The sequence below is a fragment of the Semicossyphus pulcher genome, unplaced genomic scaffold (assembly GCF_022749685.1).
Source record: "Semicossyphus pulcher isolate SPU_LCO1_2020_fin unplaced genomic scaffold, fSemPul1.0.p SCAF_4, whole genome shotgun sequence".
Classification (NCBI taxonomy): Eukaryota; Metazoa; Chordata; class Actinopteri; order Labriformes; family Labridae; genus Semicossyphus; species Semicossyphus pulcher.
The window spans coordinates 19373769-19399249 of NW_027211715.1; the positions used below are offsets into that span (position 1 = coordinate 19373769).

Below are 25481 nucleotides of genomic sequence, written 5' to 3' on the forward strand. Positions count from 1 at the left end.
CAGTGTGAAAGCTGGCGTTCACAGCAGCCTGCAGACTGAGCTGAGGAGTCTAGGGATTACTCCAACATACTTTTACCTACAGATTTGAAACTTCACCCACGTTTAGTCTGGACATCCAACATTGTAACATAATATATGTGTCTTCAAATGCACAATACCCCCTCTTTAAAAGGGTTAATCACAAATAAATGATGAGATGATGCACAAGAAATAAAGCCAGAAGAACTGGTGTGGATATAAATAGTTCGGTAGTTAGGAGGGCTGCAACTAGAATATGCAACACATAGTGAAATAAGCTTCATAAAAAGGATGTTTTATGTGGAAAACTGGGATCAGAGGTAGGGAAAGGGAAAACAATCATAATTGTAAGCTCTAAGTTAAATTTTGAATATTGTTTTGTCTTACAAGCATTCTCCCTCATTCAAGTATCCACCTGGCCTGTGATGCACACTCATCCTCCCTGAGGAACATGATCCAAAATACAGGTATTGTTTCTGCTCTTCAAACAAACCGGTAAGTGACTCATTCACCACAAAGAATGACCAACTGCAACGTTAATGTGTCTCGAGAGGGATCAGTCTATTATTCAGCCTTGATTGTAAAAAAAACAAAAACAAAAAAACATTGTTGCTCTGAAACATTAAATTCAGATTTATTGACATTTCATTAATGTGGTGGCACACATACATACAAACAGTGGCTCAGTTTGTCCCTTTTTCATTTCAGTGCTTTGTTAAAGGAGAGAAGAGCTCTGATGGCTTCAAGTAGAGCAAGACACATTTAGCTCAGGCACATAAACCTTACAAGTGGGACTTCATCAATGGGAGATGACCTGAAAGCTGATACAATAGCCACCTGTTAAAATAGTTACACTATTTGGTCTTGTTTTAGTCTTCCATGCAGCGAGCAATGGAACAAAGCCAAATGTCCCATTATGAGAAGCAGTGTGACCCCAATGTAATAAAGAATAAACAAGGCTGCTTTAACAATAGCAAACAGGAGAGTAAAGTACCAAAGCTGATTAAAAAACTCTTTAGACAAGTGCAAAGCATATTATTTTGGTAATATAAAACAGTGTTCACTGCTGCTGATCCTGTCAAACAGGTCACACCATTATAAATCACAACATGGACAATTTCCTGTCTGTCCGTATCAACATGTAAACCTGTAAACACCGTGCTCATACCCACTCCTTGGGGTTTCGTAGCACCTCCAGCATCTCGGCCTCCCGGGTACCTTTGGCAGGCTCATGCATGTACTCCCACCTGAGGATGAGGGGGGAGTTTGTTACTAGGCAACACAGATAGCTCATTACTGTCACATAAAAGCAGAGGACTAGCAGCGTCAGAGGGGTGTTTTCTTACCTGGCAGTGAGGGGGAGGGACATGAGGATGCTCTCGATTCTGGAGCCGGGTGTGGCCAAGCCGAACTTCACTCCCCTGTCGTACACCAGGTTGAACTCCACATACCTGAAACATAAGCAGACACTTAGCCTTGTGTGACTTATGATAGATTAAGTGGACACTTTGACCATCTGTTGTGTCTTAATCTAATATAAACCAAGAATTTGGTTAGAATTAATCCAGTGCAGTGAACATTCGTTTTTTTTCCACATAGATTTAATGTTGCATTATAGCCGAAGTCTTCCAGCGATGCATTTATATGCATCTGCATGCTAACAGCTAACAATCTGTTCTAGATCCAAAATTCAACTTGAGATAAATTCCCTGACGCTGTGCCACGAAAGCCATTCAGCGTTCAGATTTCCCGACTTCCTTGAATGTGTCAGAAATGATCGAGCCGACCTCCGTTCAACAAATGAGTATTTTAAAAGTAGTTTTCTTCTTTTTCTGTAAACGATGCAGCACGCGGAAAAGGAAGTCTTGAGTGGAAGTCGTTTATCGCTAATCGCTGGCTAAACCGGACATGCCTGGCATGTTCTCCCTTGTCCCCAGAGGCTATATCGTCGTCAGACCATAGCCGATGGGATCCGAGATTGGTGGTGCTATAAAGTAAGTACATTCGAATTAACCTTTTTCAATGTTTTTTGATGTTTGGCTAGCACAATGCACACACCAACCCAAAAGAAAGTTCAAATTAATCTGCATTTTAAGCTCCATAACCACATTGTTAACATTGTTACATTTTAATAACTTTCACTGATGAGACTGAGCCAGGGTCTAATCCAGCTTCTTCTTCCCCTTCATCTCACTGATCCAATCCCTTTCTGAGTTTCTAGCTCACCATCAGACTTCTTCCCGTTCACAAACCGTCTCTTTAGCTCACTCTCTGTGTTGTCTCTCCATAAGTGACTCAAGACTCCCTGCTGGGGCAGAGAAGCTCTACCAGAATCTGCTCAAGCTTTGGCTTACACAGGCTCTGCATGGAGCCTTTTTCATAAATCCTTTTGCATCTCATTAATGTGTATCAACCTCTCTTTTTAATTAACTTTTATGAGGGAAAGGAAACTTTTTAACTGTGATGTGATGGATCACCTACAATAAGGAGGTTCCATTTTTGTTTGATTTTATTTAAGCTAATTATTCTGACTTATTCTTTAGCTGACTTTTACAGCAGTAATGGCGGGTATGGAGAAGTCAAATCTGGCCTTATTAAGGATCATTTTAACAATGTCCAATGTGAAATGATTGCAATATTCATAAACCAACACCAGTTCTTTTGTGCGTCTTTTACTCACCTTCCTCGTCGCACCTGCTGCCAGTCCTTCTCCTCATCAGTGACGGTGTCGTTGAGGTGTTTGTATATGATGGGCAGGTAACAGGGCACCACAGTGCGAGCGCAGCTCTTGACAAAATTGAAAGCCTCGTCCTGAGTTGGGGAGTCAAGGTCATCGAAGAAGATCCCTCCTATACCCCGAGTCTCTCCTCTGTGCCGGATGTAAAAGTATCTGTCGCACCTTTTACCAGAAAAAATGGTTACGAAAATCAATCAGTCATCACGTCAGGCTATTAAATGTAGATTTTAAATACAGAGGAGTGAAACAGCACAGGTGTGTTGGACACTTCAAAACAAAACAAAACAACATACATGACAGTGTTCCCAGGCTGGACCTGAGAATTTTCAGTAGATCTAAGATATGCAAACATAATTACGACAAATGGAATTACAAAAAGAAGGCAGGTGAAGTTACATCTAAAGCTACGGTTTATATTAAACGACGAAACTCACTCTTGTGTCTTCCTCTCAAATATGAACCTAAGAAAGTAGATAGCTTAGCTTAGCATAAACACTGGGAGCAGGGGGAAACAACTAGCCCGGCTTTCCCAAAGGCCAAACTATTTCCTTTAAATGTAACTTTAATACGAGCCACATCAGATAAACCACACCCAACCATTTGACCATATCCCTGATGATCATTCACTGGCTAACGTCAAGGCTCAACTGTCTTTCTTCAACTGCAGATTTCAGGCAGAGGCTGGCTCTTATCTGTATCTAACAGTGAGGATACACCCATTGTAATCCGCACGTACTAATACTCAGAAATCAGACCTTCAGATGTGTACGTGCTGAAGTTTATACATATATGTTGAGTTTCACAAACGAGGAGCTGGAGTTAAACTGTACCATTTCTTAAATTCAGTGTAGTATTGTGAGTGGTGCTTGTCGCAGGCCTCCTTCAGGGTGTTGTGGAAGTGGAACGCATCTTCTTTATTTATATAAACTGGAGTCAGGTCTGTGCCCCCACCAAACCACCACTGCTTAGAGCCTTGAAGAGGGAAACAAGGGATATCATTCATGCATCTACTCAATAGTGTCACTGACACCAAGACACAACTGCTGATGTCAAAGTCGCACACTCACCATCTTCCTCTTCGATCTCAAAGTATCTGTAGTTGAAGTGCACGGTGGGGATGTGGGGGTTCTTGGGGTGGATCACAGAGCTCACACCCATGGCAGTAAACGGCAGCTTACCTAGGAGAAAACAGAGGATTACTCCGAATGTCATGTACACCTGTCATTAAAAGCTATTTCAAGCTTGGGGCAGAACTTACCATCTTTCCCTTTGAGGACTTTCCCTCTGCTCCTCATCTGCTTTGCAGCCTCCTCAGTCAGGTGTCCAAACACCACAGACACATTGACCCCTGCCTTCTCGAACACCTTTCCATCTTGCATCACACAGCTGATTCCTCCTCCACCTGACACACACACACACACACACACAAGGTAAAAAATAGGGTGAATTTTAAGTGATTGACATGAGATCAGTTGCTCTGTTTGCTGACAGGTTAGGCTCTGTGCCAGTTTGTAGATGTGTTTCTTGCATATATCTGTGATCATGTTGATTTCAGCACAGAAACATGCATCATGCCTGAGTCCCGAATTCCTCTAAGAATTTCTTCACCACCTTATGCCTAAGAAAATCTATCTGTTAAGCTCCACATAGGGCAGTTTCAGCTCTTCTCACCTTCCTTCCTTTGCCATCGGTCCACCTTGAACGTCCCACCGTCCACCTCCTGCAGGGCTTTGCAGAACTCGGCCTGGGTCTCCATAATCATCATCTCCATCCTCGTACACATCTCCCCTTTCCTCTCCTGCAGCACGGCGATGTCGGTCACCGGAGGAGACATAAACCCCCGGCATCTTTCCAAGATATCTCCCTCTTGCTCCTTCTTCTCAACAGCTGGGGCTACTTTCGTTGCCATTTCAGCACGCTGGAAGTGGTTAGCGTTGGCTAAAACCCCCACTACTGCCGCTGCTGCTGTCACCGCTGCAGCTCCAGTGAGCGCCAGGGCTCCCCTTCTGGTTCTCCCGGCTGTCGACCTGCCCGCGGTCCCATGGGACATGAACCGTACGCTGGAGCCCCTGGAAAACCATCTCGTTCCCGGAAGCGGAGTCAGTGACGGGCTGTGAGTGGAGGATAACGGCAAACGCGACTCTCCTGCTCTAGCAAGCCCCTTTAAATGTGCTATTAAACATCGTCTCGCGGTAGTTTGGGCCGTTTTGTTTAATGAACATAAGATAATTGTGGCCATTTGTAGAAAAATCACTCGCTATTACCTCTGTGCGTAGCGACCCTTAGCAGTTATTATGTACTCACTCACAACATTATCAGAAGTTGTGCCTACGTGCTAACAGTTGTGCGTCAAGAACTTGTACGTTAAGGGGCGTGTATTTCCTTGGTAATGACAGAGGCAACACGGGAAATGAGGTTCTATGTTATTCGCGCTACCGAGCTCTCCGTGGTGAAAGCTTACAGAAAACTTCAAGACCCAGAGTACAGTGCGCCAAAACCAAACGTTGCGTTCGAGGACTCCTCATATATTCCGAATTTTTGCTAACTAGCAGTACAGACAAAATCAAGTGCTAATGCTAGGTTGTCACAAGATTGGCTTTAACAATCTTAACAATCTCTTTAACAACGAGAATAGTATCATTGCACGTGTAGAATGTTGTTAAATGTTAAGTGTTTAGATTTAAGTCCAATTATATTACATTATATACATGGTCTTAAAACAATAGAAAAGTTCCCACCGTAAACAAGTCAGTGAAGATATTTTTAAATATTTTATGTGTGTACCTTATAATTCCTTTATCGCTTTCTACGATGGACTATGGGATCCGAATAAACTAATTGGACTGATTGACTGGTAGTTGCTACTATCCAATGTTCATTTGCCTGGAATAAACATTAACCAACAACGAGCTGGGGCCCTAATGACCCAGTAGGGCCCCACTGGGTAAACATAGCTGCGTTGTTATTTAAGTGTATTTTTATGCTGCCTAAAATGTTTCGTCTTTAAATAACATTGCCTCTCTTCACAGAAGCATTATTAAAAAAAACCCTTTAAGGTCTTTAAACAACATATGATAATGAGGTTTAGTGGTGCATAATCTAAGATAAAGAAAAACACAATTACAAATGATTTTCTTCTGCGACTACAGCAGTGAAATAATTAAATTCATTTTTTCAAATTCCATAGAGCGAGCTGGGGAACACTGTTAAAGTTAATGTAATCCTGGTCATTTTATTAATCAATAATTTCCTATGATACACACATTAATCTTAGTTACTTTTCAGTATTTTCCCACAAGTACAAGTTTGTGCTATCCCGGAAAAATGTGTGTTTTCCAGTCTTTACAGTGTGGACAAGGAGATTTTATGACTTGGGAGCGAGTTTTGCAGTGCATGTTTCTTGTGTGCGCATGCGCAACTAGTAAAGCGTGTTGTAGGTCTCTATGGTGACGGGTCTATTAAACCTTTTAGGGCTGCCGAGGGACTAGAAGCAGATTATGTGCACAGGTGTTGCGCCGCAGACTGTCAGCCACAATGTGGGCCACTTGAATGTTGTGATAGTTACAAAATAACCCGGCTGGATGTGTTATTTTACCGCTTTTAACTCACCAGGAAAACTACCCAAGAACCTGCTGCTGGCGGTGAGTTTACTATCAACCACTTTGCAACTATTTTGACTGCTATTTATTTCCAGTAGCCAGTATATAGCAGTAACATGAATCGTATAGGTCTCAAATGTGTTCAACAGCTCACCCTTTTAATTCAGTCTCTGTCCTGTTTATTTTTTTACAGCCGGCAGAGCTGTAAAAATATACTAGTATATCAAACTCGCGTTGTAACCACAGATTTTTTTTTGAGTCAGAACAGAACCATAGCTATATTAAAAAATAACCAAAAATGTAAGCAGACAGTGCATATTTTTGTGACAAAAACCGAGAAAACTATAGTTTACTGGCAACCCTGCAGAACTCATTTTGACCAGAAGGTGACGACAAATCCCTGGTCGATTTACAGTGCAGTTGTGTAACATGCATTCTTACATAGACATACAGGGATGAGATGATGAGCAAGCATTGATTAGTGGGATTCTTGGGTGGTATAAAATTAGATTTTTTTCAAATTTGAATTCAGTGTGAACTGAAGAGTTAGTGCCGTAGCCCTTCATAAACCCTGAAAAACAAGGTATTCTTAAATCCATGTGACACCAAAACTAAAGGGAAGATATTTGCAAAATGCAATATTTTGCTTGTAATTTGATTTGTGGGAAATTGTTTTGATTGCCCAAACAGATGGAATCAGATGGGATACCCTGATCTGTACTGTACTCCACTGTAGGCTGGATATGTAGACTATACAGGATGTCTAGAATTTCCGCTCCAAGCATTCTAACCTCTGACCTTTGTTGGCTATCAGCTACTAGCATGTCATGAGGTCCCAATTTAGCAGTAAATAAAATATTTTCTGTAAGAATATCTGCATCAACATAGTACTGGTTTATATAATTAATTGTATTTGTTTCAAAATAACTACTTTAATGTGACTGTACTGTGTCTGATAGTACTTAACAGCGCTCCTGACTGACCTTGGCACAGCTTGTGAGACACAATGAGAGCCATTTAGGTTTGTTTATTTTGCAATTTTTTTTTTTACACGTGTTATAAAACACCTTGTATCTGTGTGAGAAATAGCTGTAAGTCACATTGGTTTCAACAGTTCTGTTATATATTTAAATGGTGACAAGTTAGGAGCGTTGTTTCCTTAGAACGTAAATTTAAATGTATTTTTTATGTAATTTACATAAAGTTTATTTAAAGTACAGTTTAATAGATATGTCTCCCATTAATTTCAGTATGACACTAAAAGAGCAAATTTCATTTCATTTCAAGTTCTACCCCCGCCCCAAATGTCTCAGATGAAAACATTTAAGACGAAGTGAAGTGCAGAAAGATGTTCTAATAAATCTTCTTACAAATCAGTACTCAAAAATATGTGATGCCATGTCTGATGCATGAATGATTGAAAGCATTATAAGATTATGTTTTATGGGAAAACACCAAATACATACAAATAAAAAATGAAAACATTTCCAGTGAAGAAAATTAAGTATTTTTTTTGTTTTTATTAGATTGATATTTTATTGTTTGATAGTGACTTCCTTGTTCCTAAAAACAAACTGACTGAGCATGTCAATTTAGTTTTTATTTTTCTCTCTCTTTTGGAAGGAGAGCTTTAGTGCCCACGTTAGATAAAGAATGACATCCACTCAGATCTTAGACCCTCAATGAGGACAAGGAAAAACTCCCTGAGGAAGAAACCTTGGGAAGGCAAAGTCAAAGAGGGATCCCCCTTCCAGGACGATCAGCTGGTGGGTGTCAGGCGTGAGCTGGTATGTGGCAAGCCCTTTTAACATTTAATCAGTAAGGCTGACTTGTAGCAATTTAGTTTCAAGAGTCAAAATGACATTTTGTCAAAAAGCAATTGTTTGCCATAGCTGGTGGTGGTGATGGAAGTTTTTCTGTGCTTTAGACCTGGTCTACACCTGGATGTGGACTTAGGTGTGGAGCAGATGAAGAGCAGGTGGGGTGAAGGGGATCAGTTGGGTGCTGAGCATGTTTGTTGATGGGGAAGGGGAGGTGTTACAGACGTGTTATGTCTTGTCTGTTGCGTTCTTGATGGCTTAATGTCTGGATTTTTTGAGGCTCCTTTCATCTTCATCATCTTCTTCTTCATCTCTTCCTCTCTTCTCCCCAGTTTCTTTAGGAAGTGAGGCGTTGTCTTCTTTGACAGCATCATCATTATCTTCACTTACCTCTTCTACTGTCATGTTTGTGTTATCAGCAGGAAGTGGGTTTTTCTCTTCGTCTTCTCGGACTTTGCTGTCTTCATCTTGAGTGTTGTCATTTTCAGATGTGTTGCTACTGCAATCACTATCACTCAAGCTTTCCGAGTCACTGTCCCAGAACTCGTCCCACCACCTGTATCTTTTACTGTCGCTCTCTTCATAATCTTCCTCATCCCATTCCCTCTTTCTTGGACTTTGAGGAAGCAGGTACTCCTCTTCGACTACAGCGACTGTGTCTTCCTCATCACTGTCTTCGCTGTCCTCGTCGCTTTCCTCGTCGCTGTCCTCGTCACTGTCCTCGTCGCTGTCCTCGTCACTGTCCTCGTCGCTGTCCTCATCGCTGTCCAGGGGTTCCCACCATCTGAATTCCTCTTCATTCTCATCATCTTCCTCGCGAGCATGCATCTCTTGTATCACACGTGCGACATCAGCAGCTGGATCCAGATCAGCAACGTTATTGTTGTTGTCATTGACATTAACGTTAAGAGCAGCAGGATGCTCTGCCAGAACTCTCTCCTGAGGGGGGTTCATGTTCATTGGATCTATGATTCCGAACACTGGATGCCTAAAGAGGTAGATGCGTCGCCCAATGCCGGGCCCATCTCCAAACGGGTTCATCTTCACTGAGAAGTTTGAAAACAAATAAGCTATCTGTATAAAAAGGGAGCTGATGTGTAACTCTACAGAGAAGTTAAACGTGTTGTGGTTGTATTCCTGAGATATGTTGCAAAATGTGCAGACACTCTAGTTTGCTGGACGTACTTCGATGTCTGATTCTGACTTCTGTGTATAAACTTTTAGGGTTTAGAATTCACCACATTCTAAAGACCTTTGATGTTGTTAGAACATTCTAAAAAACAGCACCCAAACATTCTGATGTTGAAAGATCCAATTATTGTTGTTTTTTGAATTCAATGAATTCAATTTACTACACGCTCAGAAATGGACTGACCAACATCCTGTCTGATCAGACATCTGTTCACATGGTTTAATAACGCGTGACACGTAAACATACAGAATAACATTCTGCTGATATACAATGACAAGATCCACAAATCTGACCTAAATATGATCCCTTAAAAACAGTATGAAGTCTAAACTATAAATCAGCTGGACCTGATTATCTGCATTTACGCCCAACATGTTTTATTATTTAATGGGCCAGTCTGAGACCTTTAATCAAGTTTTACAAGCCCGATCTCAAAAGTCATAATAATTATAATTATTACTATAAGTATGAACTGCTAACAACGCAACAATAAACAAATTATTGTGTATGATTGAAAATAAGTGTTTGATCTTTTTTACCTGTATTTCTTAAAATTATACCGTGTCATTACTCTTGTTAATTAACAACTTTTTCATCATCACGGTCGACTTGTTCATGAAAGTCTGCACAGTACAACACGAATAACTCCAAAGTAACAGTATCAGTTCATGCATTCATCCTGATGGGATCAAGCAAAGGTGTTTGTGACGTTAGCTGCTGCACGGAGCTGAGAGGACAGAGGAGAATTTCTCAGCAGATATCCCATGAAGGTTTAAAGAGTGGATTGTATGTATGGGAAAAGAGAAGCCACCTGAAGGGGGGGGAACATTACTTTCACAGTAAGGGATTTAACAACCAAACCCTTCATAAAAACTATTTGTGGCTTGCTTGAGATGTGACACCTGGTCACATGCCATGCATTAACAGGCAGGTCGTACTCATAAATGAGTCACAAGCCATGAAAAACTTAAATAGCTAAGAACAAAATATAAAATAAAATCTGAGAAATCATAAAAAGCCAAAGCGGCTGACAGGAATGTCATTCACTTAATCATTAACATTAGCGCTTGAGAGTCATCTCCATGACGATGAATTGATAAACACGTAGATGAGAAGACAAAGACCCAAGATATAAAAAAAAACAAGAAAATCCAAAGTATAGCTTGTAAGAAAATAATTTAAAGGGTTTTATTTTTTAAGATCTTGCATTTCCAAGCGGCATGCTTTAAGATGCATCAAGTCAGTCATGACACATGGCGTTTCCCTTGCCTTGATGTGGACTGTTTACACTCAGAGTTTCTGGGTAATATATGGCTAAACAAATAAATAAATAAATAACTTCTCTGGGAGCCATGTCCAAATGAGTTTTTGAGAGTCCTTCTCATTGAGGAAGTAGGTCAAGAGGATATTTTGGCCTAACAGTAACGTTATATCCGGGCCCTAATCAGTAGGAATCTTCCCAACGAGTTGTTTTGGGGCCATTAATATCCATAACAAACTTGTCTTGGTTATCAGTAGATTTTGAGATTGTGCACAGGTCAGACTGAATTATATTTTTTATAAATTCCAGTGAGGATTATGAGTGAGGTGGTTTGTGCAAAGACCCAGGAGGAATATGAGGATGACTTTGAGAAGGACTTGGACTGGCTGATCAGTGAGGAAGGCCGGAGTGAGAACCAGGTAAAGCAGCCCTCCTTACACAAACTCCAATCGATCGCATCTCCTCTTTCAATTTTCTTTCTTTCTTTTTTTTTTTTTTTTTTAAATCCTCCTGCTTCTGTATTCTATAGCGTGAAATGACAGTGTTGCTCTACTTACTGCCTGACCCTGCTTTGTGAAGGCATGACTGTGAGTAGTGTTGAGTTACCCGAGCTTGTATGTGAAACCTACTCTGTGCACATACGCTGACATACTTTCCCTGTGCCGCTGCTGGATGCATTATTGATGAACATTCTTACACACGTCTGTTATCACACCAGCTATTACCTGCTCAGTACTGATGCTGCTCATTCATTCCCATTCAGACCTAATGAATGAATCTTCCTCCCTCAGGGTCCCGACTATGATGACATAGAAGCGGAAATCGACAGAGAGCTGGAGGAGGAGGAACTGGAGAAAAAGAAAGGAATGAAGAGAAAGGCAAAAATCTGCAAGGAGGGAAGGAAAGGAAACAAAATAGAGGAGATAGAAGAAGAAGATGAAGAGAGGTGGCCCTCACCTATGGAGCCGTTAGACTATGACTCAGACAGAGACAGCCCAAATAAGTCATCACCCATAGTCCCGCCTCCTCCAGGGATAGATGAGCAGACAGACGAGGAGAAGAGGTACATTCAAGAGAAGATCCAGCAGGCGAACCGGGAGCTGCGGGACCAGGAGGCTCCGGATCTGACGAGGCGCAGGCGGCTGCACTTTAAAGAGAAGCTGGTAGATCTGGTGGTGCCCCCGCTGCAGTTTGAGAAAGATGGAGGAGAGGTGGAAGAGGCTCAGAGCAGCAAGGAGAGAACAAAAGATTCAGAGGCAGAGTCTGAAGTTTCAGGGAAGCTCTCCGAGCTAAAACTTTCCCCTCGGGGGGAGAGTTCACATTGTGTAGGATCTGGAGGCGGGCCGGTGCTGAAGGAGGGCAGAGTGCTTGTAGAAAAGGATGGAAAGTTTGACCTGGTCAGCTTGAAAGAGGTGGAGAGTCAAGGACTTCTCCCTCCTATAGCAAACACTGACTACTTGCACTCCCCCATACAGACCGACAGCTACGGCAAGGTCCACAGGTCCTCCTCTTCCCCCCTCCAGCAAGGCATGGATCCCCCTCGTGCCCCCAGACCTCCAGCTCAGCCAAGGAGCCGGCCCAGCTCAGCCAGCCACAGCCAGAGAGGAGGCCGGAGGAGGAGCAGCAGCAGCAGCAGGAGGAGGGTGCAGTCAGCCACCGGGTCACCCTGCCAAGCCACCTACACCCTCTCCCCCCAGCAGAAGGAGCTACTGCTGAAAGTGCAGGAGAGGAAGGAGATGCTGGCCAGAGAGGTGGCACCAGATTCATGAACAGTTTCTGAACATTCTCTGTAAAACATTGTCTGGTTGTTTTTAATCACTTTTGTTTCCCGTGTCAGGCGGAGCAGAGGAAGCAAGAGGAGGAGGAGCAGAAGAGGCAGGAGAACGAGCTGGCGTTTAAGGCCTGGATGATGAGGAAGAGGGAGCAGTTCCAGGAGGAGAGAAGGATCCACCGAGCCCAGGAGATGGAGAGGATGAATTCTAAGGTACCACCACAAGGGGGCGCACCAAGCTAACAAAGCACAGATCAATAGAGCAGGGCTCCCATAATTCATAAAAATTGCTGTAATACATTTTTGACATCACTCCCACTTGGTTACTGGATGTGTTTCTCATGCAGAGAGACTTCTGCGACCCCGAGGAGTCGTTCCGGCTGTGGCTCCAGAGGAAGCAGGAGCAGCAGCAGAAGGAGAGACAGCTGCAGGAGATGAAGAGGCTCGAAGAGGACAGTGGGTACCTGTTACGCAGCCGCGCGGAGTGTGAGCGTGCCTTTAAAGTGTGAGTTACCTTTTACGTTTTCATTCATTTCAAAGGCCTTATCATTTTGGTAACTGGTAGGATGATAATATATATTTTAAATGACATAGAAATCATCACATTATGAGAAGTGTGTAATTTAGACTACATCTTCGTCCTGCCCTCAGGTGGCTGAAGCGGAAACGCGATGAGAAGCGAGCGGAGCAGCAGGCGGCTCGAGAGCGCTCCCGCAGGTTGGTGCTGGAGGAGCGACGTGCGCGACGCATGAGGGACCTGCTGTGTACCGTCAACGAAACCAAACCGTTCAGATTTACTGAACAGCTGGCCTACCGCTTCTGAACCAAAGAAATCAAACAGGCCATCAGATCACACGGCCTTCGTCTGTATGATGACATGAATATCATCAAACAGTTATTTAAACAGACTTGTTGGTGAGAAGCACAAGACAAAGTTTAGTCTGGCTTCAGTTGTTGCTCGTGTTTATGCTGTGCTGTGTTTAAAAAACGTTAACCGCAGTGACCTCGACTAAGTGTTAACATACCTGGTGGAATAATTCATCAGGAATATTTAAGGTGCGTTAAAATGTATTATACAACAGTTAGTTGCAACCAAGCAATCTGATTGGACAAGAGGCATTCCATGAGTGCTGATACACAGAACAACATCACCGGGACTTTTCACTCTATGCATCACTCCGCCTCTGCCACATGCTCTGAATACTGGTAATTAACATTACAGCAGACCGTGTATGTTTACATTGATCAAGCTGGTACCTCTGAATCACACAGCAGACTCTTATGTCACTGGTTGATGATAAATTAAAACATACAGATAAATGTACATGATCAAAAACAGCTGATCTGTGGTAACCTGTAGACACAGTGGGCAGGAGAATGTTTGGGTTGCTTGGCAACAAAAGTCCAGTTTCATTTAAGTTGTGGAGCTAGTTGAGTTGGTGGAGCAAGAAATAATCTATTGTTGATTGTTACTTTTTACGACTATTTTCCGCTTGTATAACTGTTGTATAAAAGCAATATCACACTCGAGGTTGTGATGTTATACAGAATATCAGCACTGCTGTGATTATTCTACGACCGAATCACAGCAGTGCTCTCATGTGATAATTCTTAATTGTGTTTTTTTTTACTGTAAATATTTTGAGTAGTGGCAGATGCACTTTACTTTAATGGATTTCTTCATGAACTGCAGTGCTGTGCAGCTTAAACACAAGAGCTGAACTCTTTGTTACTGTTTGCCTTTAATCAGAGAGAGTTTGGTTACATAGATAATGAAAGTATCTTTTCTTAAATCCATCCATTTTCTTAAATGGATGGAACTGTAAAGGAATGAAATATAGCCTACGTGTGAAAGAGAAAAATATTCAGTACATATATACCTGTCTGTTTACATGACATGAAACAGGTAAAAAGTAATGAATCTCTTTCTTCATTTGAATGGAATTCTTATTTGGAAAAATATATAAATTATGTTTTAATTTAATGTTTAACAAATAAAACAAAATTATAGTCAATATAGATGTGGAATATCATATTTTTAATTTATAGGCATGTACACATACACTTTCTTGTGCTACAGCATTTCAGAATTAAATATCAGTCAAACAAAAGTGGCCAACCTCATAAAAACAACAGGACTACGTTTCTGGTTAGCAGTTTGAAAAGCTACTCTTTGAATGTTTCTCTCCATTGGATTTACAGTGCACGACTCGGCCTATCATCTGTATCATCAACACAAATATAGAGACATAAAAGACCGAACAAATACATTTATATATATATTCCTTTGAACAGGAACGATTGATATCTTTTATGAATAAAAGCTCCTCATATTAAATGCAGACAACAGCAGCTGTCTATTATTAAAAAACAACACATAAATAAAACACATTAAACACACACGCTGTGTTTTCATGTCAGTGAACAGTTAAACCAGTATTGTGCTCCGTGTGCCCGGAAAAGGATTCATCACAACAACAACGAGAGGGGAAAGTGGACAAAGTTTCAGACTTCACATAGAAGGACAGAGTGCACATTAGATCATTAAATATTCAGCATATTAGAACACGTCTTTGTTAAAGTCTGTGTGTGAGTGCTTGAAAATCAGATACCCAAATTAGAAGAACAGTGCGCTACCTACGTTGAAAAGACTTATACTGGCACGGAAATATGAAAACATTATCACATAACATAATGTTAGTGATAGATGTAACAGTACCTTTTGTGATGATAATAACTGGCCACTGAAACTAAGCTATTTTTAATATACGTGTATGTATACTTTGAATAAAACCCACTGAATATTTTGATGAAAAAAAAGGTGTTCAACCACCGTTCTTCTCTTTGGCGTCTTCACAGTTCAGTGAAATTACAGATATGAGCAGTGTTACATTAAAACAGTCTAAACTGACAACTCACCAAACACAACAACACAAAGGCAACTGGGTTTCTCTTTTACACGAAGCTGTCACTGAGGGGAAACGACAAAGAAACAAAAGGAAACTCAAGTACTGGTGTGTAGAGAAACATGAAAAAACAACAACATGTAACACAACAATGACATATTATCAATCTTGCACCTCAAACAGTACAAAAATAGAAATGTTCTGCTCCAAAGCTCAATTCAATAAATAGTTAAAATATATATTTAATGGAAGGAGTCGAGGGGTGTTTTTCTGCTTCTACAGTTCATCTTTAGGGTTGATGTTGAGGCCTTGACCCCACACTGCCTGTGTGTCCAGCGCCTGGATCACCTCGTCCGCCTGCAGCCGCTCCTACAGGAGGGGAAGAGAGGAAGAGGCCGAAAGGAAGGTCAGTGGTAGAGTCGTTGTCGTTCAATCGGCTACAGTCACATGTCGAAGTGTCCTTGGACAAGACACTGAACCCCAAATTGCTCCCGCTAGGCATAGCCATCAGATATGACTGTATAGATCATTAACCTTCAGATGTACGTCGCTTTGGACAAATTAAATTGTAACATTGTAAGAATGTGAGACAGAAAACATCTTTTTTAAGGTAGAGAAATAATTATAGGGAAGTGAGCCAAAGGACAGGGAGTCACATAAGAGTTAATAAGAAGGGATTTCTGAACAGGTGTTGACCGCTGGCTCACAGCTAATGTGAGGCTCATTATTTCCTGTGTTGATCTAACCAACTTGGATGTTTCCAATATTATTAATTGTTCCCTCGAGTGACAGTTTGTGAAACCTGATTTTAATTTAACAAAGACTGTTTGGACAACTTTCGCCTCAATTAATAGTTCATATATTTCAGTCTGGACGAGGGTGGTTGTGCAACAAAGCAACACTGCCTTCACTAAAACCATGCTAACAGTTCGCCTAAATACACATTAGCCCCAACTCCTGCAGAAAATTACAAATTAATTACTTACTGTGTTTAAAATAATATCTATGTCAAAGTGTCCAGTGCGTGTTATTCAACTGAGACGTTAGCTTACCAGTTCTCTGAAGAGCGGGTCCAGTGTGAACCACAGAGCGACCGCACACCTCTGCCCGCTGGTGACCGCCTTCACACCGTGTGGATTCTCCCCTCCTGATGAGAAACCCACCATCCTGCCACACCTGGGCTTCACAGATGCCTGGAAAGGAGGAAAGAGACGGAGCAGGGGCAGAGGTGAGATTAAAAAGATCAACACTTCACTGTTAAATATGGATTTCACTTGGTTCACTTGGGTTTAACATTTGTCCAGTTATATCCCAAGTTAGCATCGAGACCCTGCAAAGTTTGTATTTTGTTTGTTCTTTCTACCCATATTCCTCTCCTCTCCTTTATGTGTTGTTATTTCAGCCAGAAATAATGGTAAAAAAAGACAGCACATCTCACCGTCACTGTTTTGGCATCCATTTCTGTGAATATGAACTCCCCTCCTTCAAAGTCTCCATTGAGATATAACAGTGCACTGAAAATACAAACAGTAAAGGAAAGATTCAAGAACAGACTCATCATGTAATTGAGGGAGATGATAGGGACTGTTATTCATTGTGTAATACAGCTACAGTAAAGCATGACATTGATAGCCTGGTACCTGTAGTCTCTGTATGTGTATGCTGGAGGTTCCTTCCAGCACTCGTTGGCCTCGGGGTCCAGCAGGCAGTTGTCGGCGTGGATGGGATGGCTCAGGTCGTTTCTGTGATCCTGCTGACCTGTGAACGGACAACAAACGCACAAAAAGCATGAATACATGCAAATACTGCCTTTGAAAAACTATTTCAAATCAGGAAACATACTTCAGCAGGTTTTCTTTCTAAGACTTTTATTTTGAAATCTACCTTACAGTACGTGAATCATCACATCAAGACAGGCAGATTTTTTTATAAAATCTACAGTTGCAGTACTAAAGCTGTTTTTACTGTTATTATTAACCTACAGGATTTTAAAGTGATAATCTGGAAGATTTTCATTTAAATAAATGTCTGTTAAGTCATTATCTATCGCCGAATGAGGTAACACAATGGTGACTGAGCCTATGGTCTGGGTGTCTGTGGCGACTTTAGCGGAAAAAATCACAAGCGGTGCCCAGCAGTGGCTGGTCTGCCAGAGAGGGTAGGCGGAGCTAAGCGGCTGTTTTTCCGGTCTCTGCAAGTGTTGCGGACAAACAGTAATCTGCTATGGCTGAACAAACAAAGTAAAGATCGATGACTACAGATACAACTTCAAAAATAAGTGAAAATCCAAAGAAAAAGAAACAAATTCGACGCTCAGATGAAGGCAAACAGTCTGAAAAGGAAAACGACCGTCAGCGAGGAAAGTCAAGAGTTATAACCGGAGCCAACCGTGGACGTCACACATGCAACACTGTCTGGATATCTGGTGTGCTCCCGCAATTACTGTTTATCGCCATAGGTGCCGCCAAAGAGACGAAACTGAGATCTTCGAGATTACCAATTTAAAGTGACATGACAAATAAGTTCATGAACACAATATACACTGTCAAAAATTATGCGTGAGTGACCTGTGATGGCTGTCCGGCACACTAGGTGTGTGTAGGAGAAGTGCAGGGTGGAGTTGAGCAGGAAGTAGGACTCGATAATCCGTCTCGCTCGTTCACTGATATCGTAGAACAGGCGAGCGCTCCTCATCGGCACTCGGCCCTCGTAGCCGTACTGCAGCGAAGGACAAGACAGATGAAGGGACTATTATTTGTAGTTTGAGGTTTTACTAACACAGTAAACAATTTTCTTGCATGCTTGACAACTATTTAGGCGGTTGAATTTTGCTTATAATGTAGTTTTTATTTAGTGGTTAGTGTACCTGCAGGGTTTTGAGTACAGTAGCCCCCTCAAACTTCTCATTGGGAGTGTGTGGAGACATCCTCCCTCTGTAGCCGTCTCCTGCCATGGTGACGGCCTGGAAGATGAAAAAGTCAGGATTAAGCCTCAAGTACCGGCTCACACACTGAACAAACACTCATCTATCACCAGTCAAGAGCAACTTTAAGATCTAAAGAGGTTTTAAAAATGTGAGCCAACAGTAAACCTACATGATGAGATTTATAATCTCCATGACAGTTCAAGTGAAAATCCTTATTTTATTAACATTGTGAAACATCCTTACATGCGCCAAGTGTCTGAGATCAGAGCACTCCTCCTCAGATATGACATGATCCAGCAGCACCCGCTGGGTCCCGTTCAAGGCCGCTGAGTTCTGCACCAGCTGCACGCTGTCGTACACTAAGGGGCCGCCTACACAGATCAAACAAGAGCACTATTTAAAGAATGCAACATGTTATCTCAAGACTTCACTTTGAAACAGTGGTGACTTTCTCTCCTGTTCAGCTTCATCTCCTCCTGCAGTTTTACCTTCTTTGAGCTGCTGGGGAGCAGCGGCAGTTAGGATCTTCTTCTCCGAGATGGGAACATACTCCATCCAGCCGTCAGTGCCAGAGGGAATCCTGGGAGAACAGAGAAACGTTGGTTTAAATTTAGAAAATACAGCTTCTCCCACTACATCATGTGCTGTAATATATTCAACAGTGCAGAGATGTCTTTACCTGTTTGAGTCATCTCGTCCACCGCTGCTGCTCCAGTAATTCTGCATGAAAGAGAAAATCTATAATCAGCACAGAAACATGAACTAGAACATGTGTGAGTACGGCCTGCAGGTGTCGCTGTTGTCCGAGTAGGCAGCGGTGCATGGTGGGCCGTGCCAGACACCTGTTACCTTGCTTTGAGTCAGCCCGGCAGCAGGGGCACATTAACGGTTCACACACCCTGCAGCAAGTCCGAGACATATGGACATATGAACACTCACCCCTTCAGTAAATTCGACACCCATGGTTTTACTGCCAATCAGAAGGAGCTCCAGTTCCTGTTTGTGTCTCCTCAAGTACCACGCGGCTTCCTACAGACACAAACACAGCAGAGGTTTATAGCAAACAGTTTACTGAGTGATAATGTGAATGTAAATGCTGTGAGTGATGTTTGTTGTTAACAGCAGCATAAAGAAATGTCCCGTACTTCTTCTTTAAATCTTTCTTTATGGAGTGTGTATTGAGTATCTATGGTTTAATGATTCAATGCATTAAAGCTCATCACAAAACTCCTCCAAACTCTAACAGTGGCAGTGTGCTCCTGCCCTGACCCTCACATGGCCAAAACAAAGAGAGCCAGGATTTCTCCTCCCTCGGCTCTCCTCGCCTCAGTGCCAGGACTAATGGAGTGTGATGGCCTCTTTTTTCTTTGTGTCCTTTCAGAGGGACCGTTGTACTACTGTTTCCTGTCTTCAGTAAAAACATGAATGGAGGCTAAATTTACTGCAATCAAGCCTAAAATATTACACTAACAAAGTGGGCTGCTTTTGTCTTTATATGAATGAACAAACTACTCAATGGAACGAGCGTCACCGTCCCGGCTGGAAAAAGGACCAAATGATCACAGACTGGGAGTTGAACCTGCGATCAGTGTGAAGAGGACTGTAGTCTTTGTCCAGTCTCTCTCTAACCACCATCCTCTCTATAAATACATAAAGGCATAAAAGACCAAAAAACAATCTCAACACATTTACAGTCTGGTCAAGTCATGACACTGAACGTATAATGTTTCATACAAGTCACCCCATTAAATTACAGGAAGGCTTATAGTTCTGTGTAATACAGGACAGGGACGCTTTGAGTTACAGGCGGTCAACGGCTTCAACGGTCGTATGTTCAGCGCCAACTCGATTAACCTGAGTCACTGAGCTTGACCTCTTCTGTATCCTTTCGCTCTACCTTCTTGTTGGTTACTTCTGGCTTCAAAAAAACAAGATGGCGACGTCCAAAATGCCAAGCTTGAGCCCTCTAAACTGTAGTACAGAAACTAAATCTCAGTGACTACATCTGTTTCTGTCTATGAGTTGACACACAAAGTGTAAACTACCTCAAACATGCAGTACATTTGCCATCTCATATCTGTGTAAGCATTTATGTAAAATAAAGTTATTCAAGCTAGTTGTGTACATGTGCTATAAGACTACATACACTGTATGTTTCTCTGTGTGAGGAGGGGAGAGATAGGTGGAGGCTGGGTTTCCACAGGGAGTGAGGCCATGATGATGAGTATTATGAAACCTGAGCTCTCAGTGTTTTTCTTGTAGTGGTTTTAGAGACGCCCCCCTTTTCCAGCACCCTTAACACAAACAGCCCCCAAATAGTTCCAGAGACTTCTGTGGGCACCCTGACATGACTTTTCCTCCTCCTTCACGGTTCCTGAAAGGCCAGATTCTTTGGCAGAGAGTCAGCCGGGCCTGGCACCGAGATCTGGGCTCTGTAAATGAGCTCCCCGAGGCTGGAGGGGCGAGAGGACGCGGAGAGGAGAGGCGATCTGACGGCCAACGGGACTGGAAAAGACTTAAGGGCTAGAAAAATGTAAGCTATGAGTAGAAAAACAGAAGCATGAGCTCCAGCCTCCCTTTATCTCACACACACACATACGCAATGTAAGCAGCGGACACTCACACATTCACACAGTCCCGCCGGGAGCCGCTCGCTCTAATGAGTACCAGGCTTTCTAGGAAAAAGAGGCTGGGAATTGAACAAGACGCTGCTTTGCTTTTCAAAGCAGCTGATCAGAGTGTAGGAGGAAAAATTCTCAATGAAGAACTCGCGGACGAGAAGTCAAACTTTGAAAAAATTCAATTTTCCCGAGCGTGCACACATTCGCCATTTTAATTACTCCGGATGTTGCGGAAACGGGAGGGCAAGAAAACCCAGAGGCAGAAATATGTTGTCGTAAACACACGGCAAAGAAAAACGTGCCTAATGCGTCCAGCTGGATGGAGAACTTAAACAAGTGAAAAGCAAATTTTAGGAGGCAATCGCTGCCAAACTGTGAGTGGCAAGTTCATCCAAGAAACACAGCTAACGGCCGGCTGCCTCCTGTCTCCTACTTTTCCCTCAAATCAACGCTTTTCCTCTCCACTCTCTTTCCCTGCGCACTTTAACTCTGCGTAAGTAGTCCCCCACACCCCTGCTCATGTTATTGTAATGCTTTTTCCACTCAATTTCCTGCTCAAATTACGAGTTATGGCCTCGTAACATTACAGTGGTTCCCTTTTAGACCTCATTTCAGAAATTATTTTAATTACCTCGGAGGCAAATCCCACCAGCTGTACTGGAGGAAAAGCTTGTGTAGCTGTGTCATGTCTGATCACTGAGTCACCTAATTTCTTAGCATAGCTCTCCAATCTCCATTTCTCCCCCTAATACCAACCTTATGTTCATTCAGTCAGTCAACACGGCAAAAATCAGTCTCTTCAGCTTGTCCAAAATGCAGTCGTATCTAAAAGAGCTCATAGTGCTCCTAGAACATTGCTCTCCAAACATGCAGGCCTGCTTGTGGCACCTAAGGTCTCAAAGGTCTCTAAGCCTTCAATTATCAGATCTTCCTCCTTTGGAATAATCTTCCAGTCGGGGTCCGGGAGGCAGACCCCCTCTCTATTTTTAAGAGTCAAACTTTCCTGTCTTCTCCTCTCTCTCTATTTGTATGCATTCGTGTTATCTGTATGTATTCATGTACATTAATGCATGTTAGCAGCTTTATATCTTCCCGGGAGTTTTTGAGCTCCCTTGTCTCGTAGGTTCCTGGGGATTGTTGTTGCTGACCGCCTGCTGCCTTGGACCGGCGTGGCCACAACTGCTACAATTATTATAATCAGCCTTAATTTTATTATCATGTTTGCAGTTGTTAATGTCATTATTAGACATATGTCTACAGCTATAATTGGCATTGAAGCCACAATTCCATATTATCTGTTGCTATTTTTGTTGCAGTGTGTCTGTCTCCATCCATCGCTCTCTGTCTGCATCTCCTTCTATCCCACCTTTTGGCCCGTCTAGTCGTGGTTCTGCTCAAAGGTTTCTGCTTGTTAAAAGGAAGGTTTTTCTTTCCACTGTTGCCAAATGCTTGCTCATTGGTGGATTCATGTTGGGTCTCTCTAAACAATATAACAAAGAGGACGCTCTAGATCAGCTCTTATTGTAAGGTGTCCTGAGATAGCTTTTGTTACGATTTGGGCGCTATAGAAATAATAATTGATTAATGGTAATCCACCTTGTCTTTATAAAAATGAGAGATATATTCATTAAACCATCCACCCATAGAGACGTTCATCCAGGTGTTTTATGGTATCTTTCACACTCAGCCTCTGAAACATCGCCCCCTCCAAACCCCAACACAACAGCAGACCCTGACCTCTCTCGGCTTGCCGTCGTGTCCCAGCATCTTTCTGTAGTAGTCCACGTTTTCCGTGATGAACTCCTCCTCCTCGTGGAATAACAGGTAGGTCAGAGCACACTGCAGGGCCTCCTCCAGCATGTCCACTGCAGACAGAGACAGAGTGTGAATGTTGATATAATTGTCTTTTGTGTGCGTGCTTGTGTGAAATGTGGAAACGTATCTATCACGGCTGTCATTCCAAAGCCATTACCAATAGAGCAATAGCTGGACTCTGGTAGACAAGGTGGAAGAATCACACACACACATACACTGGTCAGACAAATGACCACCACGATCATCTAATACTGTCTCCATGCGCTACACACACTTTTACATGTATTCACTTTAACACAGGCCCACAAACACCTCCACACCTTGTTCTCTACACTGCTGCTGCTCAGCACACACACACAAACACATTCTTCACTGGCTTGTAAAGGTGCAGGGTTAACTAAAGACTTCCTGTCTTGGCTCTGCTGAGGCAGCGTATCTGCTGCTGTCAGCTGAGTGCTCTTAGGTCAGTCAGAGTCTGCAGACCTGAGCTCAGTCGGGCAGAAAAAAAAAACCGTCTCTGTGGACTTATTTAGGAAACTAAAGCAGCTGAAGCACAATGAGAGGCTGCTGAGTGATGGCAAACGTCCACCGCAGCTGAGCCGCTGAGGAGTGTGAAACACAGCAGGCCTCGGTGCTGCTGGGTGTTAGAGCACCAACACAAGAGAGTAAAAACCTTTGAGTTTCAGTTTTGACAATTAGAGGGTTAGTACGTTAAAAAGAGAGGATCGATGCTGACTACATGCTGATTAAAATACAATATGATGACTAAATTAACTAAAAAAAACGTTCCCGCTCATGTCTCACATTTCCAATTCTGTGTCTTTTTGACACTGGATTTTGACATCTGTCCCGCCGTCATATGACATCATCCAAGTTCCTTAGTGAGTAGATTTTTCATTTACAACAAAAACATGGCTCTGTTCAAAGTTTGACAAAAACTCGTCTTTCTTTAGAGTAGGAATTACACAGCTAATGTCGCCTCACAGCCGACTTGGACGTATGGGGACTTTCTGTGAGGAGTTTGCATGTTCTCTCTGTGCATGCTCGTTAGGTGCATTGGTAACTCTAAAATTGCCCGTAGGTGTGAGTGCGAAAGGTTGTCTGTCTCTACGTGTCAGCCCTTTGACTGACTGGCAGTCCAGGGTGTGCCACGCCGCTCGCCCAATGACAGCTGGGATAGACTCCAGCCCACCTCAACCCTGGAAGTGGTATAAGTGGATAATGGATGAATTTGATATCATCCAAACGTAAGGAGTGTAACTTAAAAACAGAAGTGGATTTGTGGGTAATTTTCCCCTTTACAATACAATAGAGTAAATCGGCTGCTGGGAGGAATCAAAGCCTCTCCGAGTGTTTCCAGAGACCCAAATGAAACACTTGGTTTTTATTAGAGCCTCATGCTTACAGCTCATTAAGTATAATCTGGTGATCTCATAACCACTCAGCACACTGTTTCTCCCGGGTACGCTTTGTTTCCATGCCAACACACTTGTCTAAAGTTGCTTTTCACGACCTTATCAACACCAGAAGGCTTCAGGACATCCATTTATACACAAATACACACACACCTGAGAGCAGCAGAGAAGATACACCCATAAAAGTGTTGCACAAACTACATAATGACATCAAAACAGGGCGCGGCCATTGTGCTGCTCGTTGACTCGACCTGTCTGCAGCTCTTTGTGGTCTACAGGACTTCTTGTACGTGCATGTGTGTTTCTGTGTCTGTGTTAGGGTGCAGGAACGATGGGTGTGTCCATCCGCTTTGTTCATGATTACACCAGGCAAACTCAGAGAGAACTGGCCATCATAACATCTCAAAGTCTGTTTTTCAACCATCCAAAAACACTAGTACTTACCCTGGTAGTAGGCAAACTGCAGGTAGTCGTAGTGCAGAGGCAGGTAGTTCTCCATGGGGGAGAGGCGGCCCGGCCGGGTGGCGAGGTCCCGGACACACTCGTGTTCACAGTGCAGCACCTGAGTGAAGTGATCTGCAACAAAACGGTTTCAGGTCAATTTTTAGATAAACGTATCCATAAGGGAGGAAGCCCCTTCTTAAATTCGACATCTGGCTCATTATTTGGTCTAAGTTCAGTGTTGGTTTGGGTCTGGATATCAGTGTCATTATCTATGCAAGGGAGATGACGACAGCGTGTTGATCCTGGCTGATATCACAGCCTTTAAAACCTGCAAATCTTGTGTAAATGCTCTTTAATTTTTTATGACAAGAAAATGGTCAAATTTCCTTGTGACTCCATGTGACTCAAACATTAAAATGTTTTACATTTCTGCAACTTTAAGCATGAAAGTTATCATAAAATTTTTACCTGGAAGTGACACTTTTACGTGTGTTAACTTTGGTAATCAACATTTTCATTGACAAAAGGTTGTTTTTAAAGAAAGGGTGTCAAGGACTGTCCGTATGAGGCCGATGATAAAACGCTGCGGATGTAGGTGAGGACAGCGGACGAGCAGCAGAGGAGCAGCCCCGCCTTCTCCCCGAACAAAGTATCCAGAGCCATATAGACAGAGAGTCGCGTGAAGGTCCAATATGCTCCATGATCCGCCATTGCGATGTCGCAACTCTCTCTTTGTGGCTGTGAAAATACTGTCACTCACTCAGGCAGTCAGTCAGTTACCCAGTCAGTCACATACAGACGTGTAGGGCTGACCCCGATGGTCAGTCAAAAATTAAAGCTCCTGTGAGGAGTTTTTGGTTATGAAACAGACTCAAATTAATTCTGATGACTCTATATGACCTACAAAAGCAAACCAGACCATCAGCAACAAGATTGATTATTTCTATACGGTTATT

General features: G+C 42.6%; 3 protein-coding genes across 3 annotated transcripts in view; 1 reads left to right on the forward strand and 2 right to left on the reverse strand.

The window, feature by feature from the left end:
• Positions 1-637: 637 nt before the first annotated feature.
• On the reverse strand, positions 638-5077 carry cpox (coproporphyrinogen oxidase). The gene is made up of 7 exons (XM_069680115.1): positions 4427-5077; positions 4014-4157; positions 3823-3933; positions 3586-3727; positions 2699-2917; positions 1365-1469; positions 638-1265 (listed from the first exon to the last, which is right to left on the reverse strand). Exons 1-7 carry the CDS (start codon positions 4992-4994, stop codon positions 1181-1183), a joined length of 1374 nt encoding a protein of 457 aa, XP_069536216.1. The 5' UTR covers positions 4995-5077; the 3' UTR covers positions 638-1180.
• A 5832-nt stretch (positions 5078-10909) lies between these two features.
• ccdc181 (coiled-coil domain containing 181) lies at positions 10910-13221 on the forward strand. The gene is made up of 5 exons (XM_069680558.1): positions 10910-11046; positions 11419-12378; positions 12465-12611; positions 12746-12903; positions 13050-13221. Exons 1-5 carry the CDS (start codon positions 10945-10947, stop codon positions 13219-13221), a joined length of 1539 nt encoding a protein of 512 aa, XP_069536659.1. The 5' UTR covers positions 10910-10944.
• Positions 13222-14426: 1205 nt separating this feature from the next.
• The window catches only part of p3h2 (prolyl 3-hydroxylase 2), a 57878-nt gene continuing 46823 nt past the window's right edge, over positions 14427-25481 (reverse strand). Inside the window, exons 4-15 of the mRNA XM_069679907.1 lie at positions 24526-24657; positions 22589-22716; positions 19170-19259; positions 18910-18950; positions 18719-18810; positions 18474-18601; positions 18171-18266; positions 17872-18022; positions 16945-17062; positions 16743-16818; positions 16357-16497; positions 14427-15673 (exon numbers count right to left, since the gene is read on the reverse strand). Coding sequence (XP_069536008.1) covers positions 15581-15673; positions 16357-16497; positions 16743-16818; positions 16945-17062; positions 17872-18022; positions 18171-18266; positions 18474-18601; positions 18719-18810; positions 18910-18950; positions 19170-19259; positions 22589-22716; positions 24526-24657 — 1286 coding nt within the window. The 3' untranslated portion in view covers positions 14427-15580. The remainder of the gene's footprint in view (positions 15674-16356; positions 16498-16742; positions 16819-16944; positions 17063-17871; positions 18023-18170; positions 18267-18473; positions 18602-18718; positions 18811-18909; positions 18951-19169; positions 19260-22588; positions 22717-24525; positions 24658-25481) is intronic.

Coding starts and splice junctions, on each gene's coding strand:
- cpox (XM_069680115.1), bottom strand. CDS start 4,994: ATGGCCACAATTATCTTATGTTCATTAAACAAAACGGCCCAAACTACC. Junction 3,728..3,822: donor TGAGATCGAAGAGGAAGATG/GTGAGTGTGCGA, acceptor TCCCTCTTCAAG/GCTCTAAGCAGTGGTGGTTT. Junction 1,266..1,364: donor TCCCTCCCCCTCACTGCCAG/GTAAGAAAACAC, acceptor CCTCATCCTCAG/GTGGGAGTACATGCATGAGC.
- ccdc181 (XM_069680558.1), top strand. CDS start 10,945: ATGAGTGAGGTGGTTTGTGCAAAGACCCAGGAGGAATATGAGGATGAC. Junction 12,379..12,464: donor AGGAGATGCTGGCCAGAGAG/GTGGCACCAGAT, acceptor TTCCCGTGTCAG/GCGGAGCAGAGGAAGCAAGA. Junction 12,612..12,745: donor TGGAGAGGATGAATTCTAAG/GTACCACCACAA, acceptor TTTCTCATGCAG/AGAGACTTCTGCGACCCCGA.